The sequence below is a fragment of the Castanea sativa genome, chromosome 11, assembly GCF_040712315.1.
Source record: "Castanea sativa cultivar Marrone di Chiusa Pesio chromosome 11, ASM4071231v1".
Taxonomy (NCBI): Eukaryota; Viridiplantae; Streptophyta; class Magnoliopsida; order Fagales; family Fagaceae; genus Castanea; species Castanea sativa.
In genome coordinates, this window is record NC_134023.1 from 42381894 (window position 1) to 42396353 (window position 14460).

At 34.0% G+C, this 14460-nt stretch overlaps 1 protein-coding gene across 1 annotated transcript; it reads right to left on the bottom strand.

The window, feature by feature from the left end:
• Positions 1–3404: 3404 nt before the first annotated feature.
• LOC142617171 (UDP-glucosyltransferase 29-like) lies at positions 3405–5145 on the bottom strand. The gene has a single exon (XM_075789903.1). It carries the CDS (start codon positions 5009–5011, stop codon positions 3695–3697), a length of 1317 nt encoding a protein of 438 aa, XP_075646018.1. The 5' UTR covers positions 5012–5145; the 3' UTR covers positions 3405–3694.
• Between the last annotated feature and the right edge of the window lie 9315 nt (positions 5146–14460).

A 14460-nucleotide genomic window follows, 5' to 3' on the forward strand; every position in this document is an offset into this window, starting at 1 on the left:
TTGAATTAGTACCGTAACTGATTAAATTTTTAATAAAAAAAAGTGAATGGTCAAAATTAATGAGTTTAATATATACTTTTAATAAAATTCAAAATAAAATGACAAAGCAATTTTTCTACAACAGAGAATTCGTATGTACACAACTTTCCTTTGATTTTTTTATAAATTCTATAAATTCAACGTATCCACCGTATTTAAAATTTTCTTCAAATCCAAACAATCTATACATTTAATGTACACAATTTATTATTGAATTTAAAAAATTATGTACATTCAACATATCCAAAGTAATCAAGCAATATATGTGCGGAAAAATAAAATATAAGCTATAACCAAATTGGTAACACACTCTAAATCATATTTAATTACAAACATAGCAGTAATTAAAAGATAAAGAGAAAGGGAAGAAAGATGCAAACACAAAGATAACACCCCGATATGTTATCAAAGAAGAAACTGAAGTACTCAGTGAAAAACCTCTCCGCCGCCCTCCAAACGGTCAATAATCCACTAGAGAATAAAGTTGGGACATGAATAGAAGAAGACTCTCCAAGCCTAATTTACCTAGTGCACCTAAGCCCTCCAAGCTTTTTGTTTCAATAAGGTTACGCCGAACCTCGTCTTTTCTAGCTTGCCGGATCCCGCAATCGCCCATTGCATCCGCCAACCTTGGCATCTTCCAATGCTTTCCAAACTCCAAAAACACTCAACACTCTAAATGGGTGTGGGTAGTGTTTGGATACAAATCTCCTCTCAATGGGTATAACAATGGGATAGGAAATGAAAAGAGACTACAAAGATTTTTCTCTAAGAATGAGTAGCTCTCTCTAATAGGGTGTGTGTGTTGTAGAAACCTCTCTTAGGGTTTTTCTCTTTGAATAGCCGCCCTTACATTTTGTGAGAATGAAGGTATTTATAGTAGGGTATGTGAGGAATGTGAAAAGTCAGTTTTCATCCAAATAGGGTATTCTGGTGATTTGGCCTCGCGACTGGAACAAGTCGCGAGTTTGAGTCGCGAGATAACCTCCAGGCCAGACTGTGCTTTTTGTCCTGTAGTGCTCCAACTGTCGTGACCCTTCAGCTCCCTGCATGCTTCACACGTGTGACGACTTGCCAGTTGCGAGTCAGTTGCAAGATCCAGTCACGAAACTCCTTTGAGTGCACACATCTTGAGTTTTCTTCACACTTTCTCACACACTACCCTTACATAATTCTTACCTAATTACAGGGTTTCTACATGCTGAATTACAAGTAAATTTAGCATGGAATAAAGCCAACACATGATTGATTAAATTCAACCTTATATGGACAATAGATCCATTTTCTTTTGAAACCCAAATAATATATGAGTTAAAATGGGAAACATAGGCTTGATTTTATAACGGCTTATAGGTGTTTTCTTTTTCCCATTCATTTCTTATCTGAATCAAGAATTGTATTAAATTATTGAAAGGTACAACTCAACCCTTAGCTATTTTGGCTAACTACATACACAACATACAATGAGTTTGAATCATTTTTTATAGGGATGCATGTATGTTATCTAATTTGATTTAGTATTTGTTGGAGAATTATATAGTTTTTGGTAGCTTATTTGCATAGTATTTGTCAAAAATATTAAAGTTGAAATAGTATTCCAAACATGTTCTGAAAGTGGGAACGAAACACATATAATGTAAAAATTATTTTCATGCTGTTTCAAAAACAAAAACAAAAATCCTACCCCATCAAAAAAAAAAATCCTACGACCAAAGAGGCTCTTATATCTACCATAAGTTGATAATATTTTATTTCCTTATCTAATTATCCAACTCCTAATAAAAAAATACAATCTTGAAAAATTAAATAAAATAGTGTGTTTTTTAAATAAAAATAAACAGAGATTATACGTAACATATATACATAGAGAGATGAAGAGAGGGGGATTGAGATAACCACATAATCGAATAAACAAATTAAAAATTTTATTTTAGGTAAATCGCTAGTAGAATTGATTTTTTCATAATCACAATATAAAATTGGGAAGAGAAAAAAGGGGCATAATGTGTTCTTTTTCTCTCATGCAATGCTAGCAAGCGCTAGAGCAGTTTTAGAACATCGCAAAGAAAAACTAGAAAAAAAAATGAATAAAAACTTTCTTAAGTTAGAATAATATCTTCAAGTATTCTCATGAGTCGTGACCTTTTCAAAGTATACAAAATGAGTAATGTTATATGTACAAACTATTTTACAACTTTTCACAAAATGTTGATGTGGTCAACCTCTTATTGGTTTTCATCTAAGCCCGCTATTAATAATATTTTTTCATTTACCAATAATCATTCATCACATCAGTAATTTGTAAATTTTTTTGTAAAATAGTTTATCTCGGCATTATTCATACAAAATAGTAACACTACGTGCACAAACTATTTTACAAAATGCTGATATGTCTAACCTCTTATTGGTTTTCATTTACGCCCACCATTAATAATACCTTTTCATTTACCAATAATCATTTATCACATTAGCAGTTTGTAAATTTTTTTTGTAAAATAGTTTATATTTCTAGCATTATTCATACAAAAGAGTAATGCTACAGACACAAACTATTTTACAATTTTTTTACAAAATGCTGATGTGGCCAATTTCTTATTGGTTTTTATCTGGGCCCACCATTAATAACACTTTTTCATTTACCAATAATCATTTATCACATCAAAAATTTGTAAAAAAAAATTGTAGAAATAGTTTGTATCTCTACTATTATTCATACAAAAGAATAATGTTACAGGCACAAATTATTTTACAATTTTTTTACGAAATGCTAATATGGTCAACCTCTTATTGATTTTCATCTAGACCCAACATTATGTGAACGTTTGGATAGCAATGAAATCCCCAGCGTCTGCGTTTTCCTCCTCTTTTTTTATTTTTTATACCAAAAGTGCATTTCACGTGGGACATAGACCTTTTAGTGGGTCCCATGCACTGTGCACGGGACCCACTACCACTTTGAACGTTCACGCATTTCACTGGAACGACACTGTTTGTGAGTCCAGTGCATTATTCACTAGACCCACAAACATCTTTTTTTACCAAAACTTTAATTAAAAATGAGTCTCACAGCATTATTCACACATTTAAAATTATTTTGTTACAGTATTTTCAACACCCTATATATGGATGTAGTTCAAAGCCAAGCATGACCTCTAGCATCTTCAACACTAATTTAAAATTATCTAGGACACTGATACGCATTGTTAATTATTACTAGCAAATAATTAATACTTCGTAATAATTAATACAACATTCAAAGCCTATTCAAACCCACTTTTTTTAATACAGAATATGTGTGTGTGTGTATATATATATAAAAGAAGTTGAGCCAACTTTTAATAGTGGGTCCATTGAAAACTAAATGATAACAAAATACACCCTTTTTTTTTTTATAAGATGCAATTGAATTAAATTAAGAAGGAAGAACAGAAGGACAATCTGCATTACAAGCTAATCTTAAGCGAGGGGGCAGAGTGTCATAGCTGAAACAGAAAAAAATAAGAAGAAGATAAAGCTAGCTTGGCAGCATTATGTGCTGGAACAATACAAAGTCTATTAACCCAAACAAAGGAACAACCAGCAAAGGATGGTGCGAGGTTCTGGAAGTTTAACTGCGCAGACATAATATTTGTGTGCTGCGACTTCCTACCATTGCTTATTCTTTTAATTTGCTGCAAAGTCGTAGCAGCTCCTGCACCACTCCATCAATCTCTTCATCTCCCTTCTGTTCGATGTTCTCCTTCAATTCTTTTGCCTTCCTCTTTGTAGTTTTCTCCACAAGTACCTTCCTAATCACCTTTGCCACCTCTTCTCTTTCAAGCTTCCCATTCGTGTCTCTCTTCACTTCTACACCTGCACCTAACGCCCCCACCAGCCTCGCATTCAGTGGCTGATCAAGATGCATTGGCATTGCTATAATTGGAACCCCAAACTTCATGCTCTCCATCACAGAACTCCATCCACAATGACTCACAAACCCACCAATGCTAGAGTGCTTTAAAATCGTTTTTTGTGGTGCCCAACCCTCTACAACCATTCCCCTATCTCCAACCCTATCAAGAAAACCTTTTGGAAGTGCCATTTGAAGATTGACTTTCTCACCTCGAGGGAATCTCACTACCCATATGAAGGGTACCATGCTGAGCTCTAGCCCGTAAGCTATCTCTTCCATTTCCTCCTTGGACAAAAAATACTCGCTGCCAAACGAAACAAACACAGCTGATGATGGTTCCTTGTCATTAAGCCACTCCATGATTTCCTTTTTCTCATCTTCTTCAACGGGGTCTTGAACAAGTGGACCGACCGGTACAATCTTCTTCTTCGATAAAACAGAGAGATAATCAATATACTTCGCCTCGATTTCTTGAAAAGTTTTGATCAAAACGATTTCAGAAGATTGTTGGAAGCATTCTAGTATTCGATCCCCATCGCCAGTATCATTTGCGAACTTACCAACCTCATGATCCTGAAGATAAATTTCTGGAGAAGGATATTCAACACCAGGGTTGTTGGCAAGGTGCATATAAAAAGATGCAATTGTAGCACTCATGACGACGAAATTAACGGCTGGAATATTTTGTGACTGAGCTAGTGATGGTGCCAAAAACTGAAGAAAATCATAAATAACCAAATCAGGCTTTAGTTGCTTTAAAATGGTGGTGATGTTTGGGCTAGCCATGTCCATAGCCTTTTTGAGTGTGGGCATGAGATGGGGTGGCAAGCCATTGGTTGTATGGCAGTGTGGTGGAAGCTCAGGTAAGGACGGAAGATGGAGTTCCACAAGTTCTATCGAAAGTGAATCCTTTTCAGATAGTTGTTGTTTGATGGGGCCAAGGTTTATAGGTGTAGTACAAAAATAAATATGAATGTTTCTGGTTGTGAGCTTCTTGGCTAGATCTAGGAAGGGTGATATATGGCCATGAGCTAACCATGGGAGCATCAAGACACTAATAGTATTGTGTGTAGCTTCCATTCTCAATTTCCTGCTCTCTGCGGGGCTATTGTTTTTGTTTTTGGTTTTGTTTTGGGGACAGATACACACACATATGTATCGAAGGAGAGGAGGAAAAGCGTAAGAAGAGACGTAAGCATATGTATGTAAAATTTCTGTGAATTTCTGTGGCCTCAGTTGGTAAAATTTTTGGTAATTAAATCAAAGATCTGGGTTTTAAACTTAGTTTATATCACTGATTGATTAATATTTTAACTTGATAATAAAAAACCAAAACAGAAAAAAGATGAAGAAAGTAGGTAAGACTGGTAACAGAAAAGTTAGAAACGCACTTCAAAAAAAAAGTTAGAAACGTTAACTCTGGTCTAAAATAAAATAAGGGTAAGGTAATTATTATTATTATTATTATTATTATTATTTAAGTCTAAACGTCGCTCGAGAAACCCCACCAGTGATAAGAAACAAAAAGCTTTGCGTAAGTGCTTGCATAAGTGATACAAGCGACAAATAATTAAACAAAGAAAAGTTTAAATTGAACATTTGACCTTTATTTTACAATTTATAATATTGTCGTCATTTGACCTTTATTATATATGATTTATACAAAGCAACTATGTCTAATTAGAATATAAAAAAGCTACGTAAATACAATAGATCTTACAAGATCCAAAATTTTTTTTTTTTTTGAAAAAAAGATCCAAATTTAACTTGGTTATATTATCAAAAAATTTTAATAGAAATTATAGAATTTTCACATGTTACGTCTGTTCCATGATGTAATTGACCATATATCTCTTATTCAACAATAAAAAATTTTACTAATAAAGTCAACTGGAACTAATATGTTATATTACCAAATTTAAACTAACTAGCTAGTGACCCGTATAATATATAGGAAAGTTCAATAAATTATAATTTTATCTCTCTTTTCTAATTGGCATATAAATATGAAAATTTGTTAATTATAATAGTCATAAATAGTTATTTATTTTAATTATGTTTGATGATGCCTAAAAGATCAACAGTAAGCTGCTAGTACTCTCCCGATTTGAAGCAACACCTGCGAAGGAAAAAAGTAGGTGATCGACAGAGAGCACCGGTGTGGTGCCGGCCAAAGACCCTCCGACGATCAAGTTAGAATCTTTTAAACAACCCTAGAGTGCCAGAGTTGAGGTAATTGTGCGTACCTTTGGGTCATGAGGGTCTTGGGGTATATATAGTGGTGTGTGGCCGAAATTTGCGCCCAGGTGAAGATGTACTTTCCTTTTTAAAAGAGTAATTCGCGGATCTTTGCCTATTGTATCGAGCCCTTTCCTTATAGGAATCACCTTAGCTAAGTCGAACGCGTAGCGCAAGGACTTTCCTTATATTCACATAAGCAGAGGTCCAGATAGGCTAAAAATGAAAGTTGGATTATTCCTTCAGCCTTCACCTGCCAAGGTCGTCAGCCCACGCGTAACTCCTATACTGTCGTCAGCTTACGTACGCCAACGTGGTCCGTCAGCCAAGGACATCAGCCAGACCTTACAGTCAAGGTCGTCACCCCTGACTCGTCCACGTGATCCGTCACCCTAACGTTGCTGCGTAAGGGGCATGGCTATGAAGGCTAAAGAGGTGTTAATGACAGTAGTTGACGGACAGCGTATTGTCGTCAGCTTCTTGACGTGCATTCAATATGTAAGTGAACTTCCGTCACCTTCTTCATGTGTCGTCACCTTGTAATAACGTCACTATCAATGTTTGTATATGAAATTTTATAAATATGTTAGTATGTGGTTTAGAAAGTGAGCACACTTCATTTTTTTATTGTAAGTTGTAGCCAAATTTTGTCCTAAAAATTACCGTCCTTTGATAAAAAGAAAAAAGAAAAAAGAAAAAAAAGGAGATACCTAGAGATTAGGGCTGTCCACGAGTCAGATCGGATCGAGTTTGGGATTAACCTGCATCCGACACGATTGAATCGAGTGAACGGAATATGGACTCATGGCTGACCAAAAGTTCGAGTCGGACCCGGTGGCACGGGTCATCAGTTGAACGGGTCAGAACCATCGGGTGATTTCGGGTCTGAATCACAACAAGATACAAATCAAAACCCAGAACAAATAGCTCAGAAAAAACCCAGAACAAAGAAATCAAAACCCAGAAAAAAGAAATAAAAACCTGAACAACAACAAAGAAATCAAAATCCAAATAACACAAACCAAGTAAAAAACAACAGATCCATGAGATTGAAATGAAAAAGAGAGAGATAATACTAATCCCACATTACCACCACCACCATTCCTTCCCCCACCATCACCACATCCACAAAATCAGTACAAATTTTTTTTTTAAGAAAGCAATTTTTTTTTTTTAATAACCCATAGACTGCAGAGATTAGAGGAGATTTCAAGTAGATTAGAGGAAGGATTCATCAAGATATGGAGCTTCAAGTTGACCTTTGAGTCAACGACGGCAGCAATAGGTCTAACTCGGCAACGGTGGCAATATGGAGGCTAGGGTTAGGGGCAGCAATAGAGCCCAACTTGGTGACGGGAGATGGCGGCAGTAAGAAGGCTAGGGTTAAGGATTTGAAAGAGATATCAAAGAGTGAGAGATATCAGAGAGTGAGAGATCAGAGAGAGAGAGAGAGCTTTTCTAAAACTAACAAGTTTGAGGCATGTTTTTTGTTTTTGAGAAAGGGGTTGAGAGCTAAGTGTTTAGCGTAGAAAGAACTAGAAGGTACCCAGTAACCCAAGTAAAAGATTCTTTTTAGAATTGTGGGCGGTCGGGTTGGTTTGAACAGGTTAGAATTCAAAAGACTCGAAATCAATCCGTAAAACCGATTTTTAAACTAATCAGACCCGCACTCGATCGTGTGGGGATTCGGATCCGCCCGTGGGTCTTCGGGTCAAGTGGGTGGATCGGGTCTAACGGGTTGATGGACAACCCTACTAGAGATACAGCATACATTTGGAACTATGCTAGTCTAGAGCATTCACAACCTATATGCAAAATTTTATCCAACTTTTCTAGCAAAAAACCACTTTTTAATTTCTTATTTTCAATTTCATTTTTCCATTTTTCAAATACACGCTACACCTCATTCTTCATTTTCTTAAAGATCCAATCAAAATATTTTATCTCTATATTAGAGAATAGAAAGAGGTGGAGAGATAATAATTTAGATGAAAAAAATGTTGGAAGAGGTTCTAGAAAAAGTTACAATGCTCCTCAAGCCTTTATTTTTTTTATACATATTTATTTTAGCAACGTGCCTAAGCTTGTTGAGTTGTACAGTATTTTGCAAAAGAAATGATCATGTTTTAATTTCTTGGTAATCCATGACTAAGTGTGTGTTTGGTAAAAATTAAAAAATCTGTTTATTTTACTCTTTAGTTTATTTTTGCAATTATTCATGAGCTCCACTGCATTTTTTGATACTATTCATAAGTCTCACTGTACTATTTCAATTAACTTTTACTTTAATTTACAGTATTTTTGATAAAAAATTTTAAATTTCAGTAAAATAAACCGACATAACCAACCTTAAATAGGATACTAATTTTGCATTGAATTTGTGACCTCTGCTATAGTAATGTCACATCAACTTTCTATTTCCACTAGAACCAGCTTGGAAAACTCATTAGAAGGTTTGTGTCACCTCAAGCTTTCTATATTTCTACTTCAAACATACAAACAAACAAAAAAAAAAACGGAAAGATGACTTGTTGCACATATATATAAGTAAAAGTGTGTGTGGTGTGAATTTCAGCTCAAAAAGTGAGCCTTCTTCAGTTCTTTTTGAAGAGAATAAAAAGAGGTTTTTTTTTTTCTTGTCAAAAAGGCAAGCTGTGTGCCCCGCCACCTAGAGTAAGAAAACAAAGACAGAATATTCTTTTAGTACGTTTGGTATTTGGAGATTTTAGGTAGGAGGAAAAATGGGATTTGGTATTCTGGAGATTTTAGGTAGGATGAAAAATGGGAGAAGGCAAAGGGGGAGACTAATTCAAATTTTCCACCATTTGCTAAGAAAGAGATTTTGGTTTTGGTAGAAAGAAAATAGGGTTGGGCAGTATAGTCTTCTTGGCATGGTTTTAAAAACCGAACCAGACCGGCCGATTCAACCAGTTCAATAAGGAAGCAAATGTTGGGATAAATCCCCGTCTATGTGTGAATTAAATTAAATATAACTCAAACAACAAAGAAAATAAAAATATACGGAAGTGATAAAAAATCAACCAACAAGAACACTAAGAAATTACATGAAAAACCCTCCAGTATAGAGGGAAAAACCACGGGGCAAATCCGATCAATCCACTATAATAAAATAAAGATTTCAACACTCAAATTATACCCAAAACATGAGTTTACAATAAATTGATAAAATACAATAATATCTCTAGGAACAACTACAACCTCACCACAAAATCCAGTAACAAGATCTTTTACTCTGAATACTTCAACTCTCTATGATTGTAGCACCCAAATAATTGTCCTAGAGAAAACCCCCAATTTATTTTCCTTGTGTATCTTAAGCAAAAGAAAAAATCACATTTTCTTTTTTCCCTCAATGCTACACAAAACACTAATCTTTTTCCTTTAGTCGGTTTCAAAACTATGTTTCACTTTTCAGTCTCTTTGAATCTCTCTCTATCTTGAAACCACACACACCAAGCTTTTTATAAGAGCTTCTGCCGCTTGACATTCCTAATATAATTAGGAATAGAAGTCTTTGACTTCTTGTGCGATTGGTACACCTATTTCTATATGAAATAGGATTCCATGTGGGCTGGACTTCTAGGTGTCGTGCACCTCAACACCAAACACTAATCCGATCCGATTATTCAGAAAAACCAAAAATAAAGGGAAAATCGGATAAAACTAGTGACTGGCGGTTCAACTAAAAAAACCAAGAATCGGGATGGTTGAATCGGTTTTGCTAAATCAATGAAACATATCTATAGAGAAGTGTGCTTTGCTAAAAAACTCTCAGATTTGCGTCTGTAATGACTGAAGTAAAGCATGGCATTAAAGGTTAGCCTCTTGGAGCGATCAAGATTCCAAACCATGTGTGGAAACACAAATCTTCACATAGAGAGTGAGATTCACATGGTATTGCTTAAGTTTCTTGAAATGAGCTTCTTCTTCAAAAAGAGGGAGAGAGAGATTAATAAACAAAAGTAACAAAACAATTGAATCAATTGAACCAAGGGACCGTTTGGTAATGTTGTTTTAGTAACTTTGTTTAAGTATTATGGAAATACATGTGAATAAAAAAGTGTTGTGAAAACATGTGTTGTATTGTATTGTTTAAACAACGAAAATTATTGTTTACAACACAACCAAACAACCCCCTATATTTTTAAAAACTGTGCTATGCTATACACAACAAAACAGTGAGAGCCACACCTTTTTTTTTTTTAGTTTTTAATTTAGAATAAATGAGAACCACATGCTTTTAATATTCTTTTAATATGGCTTTACTTTTAGTTTTTGTTTTACTTGATATACTGTACATTGTACAACTACAAAAACATTATATTATACAACTAATTGATCAAAGTCACATCGGATTTGGTTTTTTATTTATTTATTCCTTTTTGTGATAATTATGATTAGAAAAAAAATAGTTTTAGTTAATTAAGTGAATAAACTTAAAAAGTTACTTAATTTTTATATAACATTAACTAATTCATTATATATATATAATATTTTTTCTATTTTTATGATTACAATTAAACATATGTGATTGTCCATTCCTAGGAAAATTAATTAAATTTAAACGAAAAGTGTCACTAAATGCTATGTTTTTATATTTTTATATTTTTATTTTCTAAATATAAGATGTGAAAACTCACATAATTTAAAAAAAAAAAAAATTTACCTACATATTATTAGTAATAAATTTATTATATTTTTATTTATATTATTTAAAAATTATTAATTAAATTATTTGTGACAAAATCCGACCCCGATCTAACCAGAAAACTAGTAACCAGTCCCTTTTTTATTTTTTTCACCGTACCGGTTTTTAAAATCATGCTTCTTGGGCCCATTAAATTTTTCCCCCTTCAAAATTGAGAGAAAACAGGAAAGAGAATTTGATTTTAGTACTATTTTGACCCTTTATCTCCCTAGTTATTGGTACAATAATTAAAATTAGAAAAAAAAATTGAATGGATTGATATATATGTTAAAATAATCTAATAATTATAAGGAAAATGATTAGTTTATACTTTATATTTAACTATTCATGTAAAATTTATATTTTACATAAAAGTGTATAATATTGTACACAATTCATGTAGATGTGTACAATTTACACGAACAATATATATAAACCAAAAATTGCCCTATATGTAATGTGTTTACTTTTATATTGTGTCATTTTCACTAATTCATCTTATAGCTCACACACATTATATAAACCAATAATCGCCCTAATTAATTGTTTATAGCATAGAGCCAGTACTAGGTCTTACAAAACTATAAAATCATGCAATAGCATTATTCTTAAAAGTTGATTTATGTCAGACTCGACGTGGAACTTGGTACGTCCAATCGCGAAGAACTAAGAACAAATTTTTATTTTGCTTTTCCTTAAACCAAAAAACGAAAGCTGAAATTTAGTGGGAGAAGAAAACGAAAGGAGGAGCAGAGAGGCAAAAAGAGTTGTGGCAGGAGAAGAAAAGAACTAAAGAGAAGGGATGTGGGCTCTCCAATGGGCCTGACCTCTAATGGTCCCTGTGACGTGCCAAACTTCTAATGGTTACTGTGCATATTTCACTACAAAAAAGGGGTCTATAGCCGCGTTTCAAAAACGCGGCTATAGACCCAGAAAACGCGGTTATAGGCTATAGCCGCGTTTTCTAGAATCACATTTACAACCCAGGCCTAAGCGGCGCAGCAACAGCCCCTGCGGGTCTGTAGCCACGTTTTTATAACCGCGGCTAAAGGTCAGGCCTAAAGCCGCGTTTTTTAAAAACGCGGCTACAACCCCACTTTGAGCTGCGTTTATAACCGCGGCTATAGGTTTTATTAAAAACAAAAAAAAATTATGGATTTTTTTTCCCCAAAAAATTCAAAATTAAGGTTTTTTTAAAAACAAAAAACAAATTCTGGGTTTTTTTTCCCCCAAAAAATTCAAAATTCAAACAAAAAAAAACATTCAAAATTAAACACAAACCCAAAAAATTCAAAATCAAACACAAACCCAAAAAGTTTAAAATCAAACACAGCATATTCACAATACAAACACACCCAAAAAATTCAAAATCAAACACAACATACTGTCAATACAAATACAGCGTGCTCCAAAATATAACAATACAAACCCATGAATCTCCTCTCATTCAAAAAATCCAACCCAAATTTAACACTAAATTCATTCAAAGAACACAAAAGTACAAGCTCAGAAACACAAGAACAAGCTTAAGAACACAAACTCATTTAAACATAAACACAATATCAGCAACAAAATAGCAAAAATAACCTCTAGCAAAAGTATAATACCCATAAAAAGATTAGAAATTTTTTACCTTGAATAGTAGAGATAAGTGAACCTTTAGTTTTTCTTATGGTGGCGTGAAATGTACCGGTGGGACACTGAGCGAGAGGAGTGTGTGCGTTGTGTTGAAAGAAAAAAAAGAAGGAAAGAAAGAAATAAAGAAAAGAAGAAGTAGCAGCAAAGAAACAAAGAAAAAAAAATGTTGTGCTAGAGTGAAGAAGGAAAAAAGAAAAAGGAAAAAAAAAAAAGGAAAGAAGGCCTTGGCACGATTTGCAGAGAAGAAATTAAGAGAGAAACCCATGAACTCTTGAGCAAAGAAACCCAGGAAAGAGAGCGTACTGAAGAAGGACCAAAGAAAGAAAAGATAAGAGTGGGGTTCTTTTCTTTTTTTTTTTATTGGTGTTACCTATAGCCGCGTTTTTGAAAACGCGGCTATAGGCTCTCCCTTATATAAAAAAATAAATTATTCAGATGTACAGGCCATCTTATTAAAATATTTATATTATTTGGCTAAACCTATAGCCGCGTTTTTGAAAACGCGACTATAGACCATCCCTTATATTAAAAAAATAAATTATTCGGATGCACAGGCCATCTTTTTAAAATATATATTTTATTTGGCTAGACCTATAGCCGCGTTTTCAAAAACGCAGCTATAGGTCCTCTTTAGGGGAATTTTTTTTAAAAAAAAAATATGCACAGCCATCTTTTTTAAAAAATATATATTATTTGGCTGGACCTATAGCCGCGTTTTCAAAAACGCGGCTACAAGCCAGACTCAAAAACGCAGCTCAAGACATCTAAAAACGCGGCTTTAGATATAACCTAGGGCCGCGTTTTAAAAAATGCGGCTTAGACCTAACCTATGGCCGCGTTTTTTAAAACGCGGCTATAGCCTCGCCTTTATAAAAAATTATTTTGTTCAACTGTACATGCTAGCCTATTAAAAAATATTATTTGGTTGGACCTATAGCCACGTTTTCAAAAAACGCGGATATAGGCCTGATATAAAATGCAGCTCAAGTCATTTACAAACGCGGCTTTAGACCTAGCCTATGGCCGCGTTTAAAAAACACGGCTATAGGTTTGGTCTATAGCCGCGTTTCCTAGAAATGCGGCTATGGGTCAAGTATAGCCGCGTTTTTTTATAAACGCAGCTATAGCGCGCGTTTTTTGTAGTGTAATTTAATGTCCAATGGATGAAGAAATAAAAAAAGAAAAATAAGTAAAGCAATGCACTATTTTAACAAAATGTTGATGTAGTCTACCTCTTATTGGTTTTCATCTAAACCCATTATTATTATCATCTTTTCATTTATTAATAATCACTCACCACATCAGCTATTTGTAAAAAAATTTGTAAAATGGTTTGTATTTATAGCATTATTCTACACAATTAATGCCCAATGGGCTGAAGAAATTAAAAGGAAAAAATATAGCACAAAATAAAACTAACGGGTTTGGGTTTAACACGCAGGTGTGATAGAAAGCTCATATCCAATATTATTATCATCTTTTCATTTATTAATAATCACTCACCACGTCAGCTATTTGTAAAAAAATTTGTAAAATGGTTTGTATTCATAGCATTATTCTACACAATTAATGCCCAATGGGCTGAAGAAATTAAAAGGAAAAAATATAGCACAAAATAAAACTAACGGGTTTGGGTTTAACACGCAGGTGTGATAGAAAGCTCATATCCAATACTAGGTTTATCGACTTAATATTATAAAAACATCATATGGTTCACTTCTAACCAATGTGGGACACTAAGGAAAAAGCCGAGTGTATGAAACACCACCCATACCAACAATAACAATAAGTTTTTGATACAACTAATCTTGTTGTGAAACCAAATGTTTGATCACAATTTTAAGATTTTTTCAAGAGTAAGCAGTGTGGGCTATGGAGTTGCGGCAATGACCTATTCTTGGAGCTGGCTGTGGTTCCTGCAAAGATTTACTAGTCAATATTTGAG

Excerpts from the sequence above, each read along its gene's own strand:
- LOC142617171 (XM_075789903.1), bottom strand. The coding sequence starts at position 5,011 with ATGGAAGCTACACACAATACTATTAGTGTCTTGATGCTCCCATGGTTA.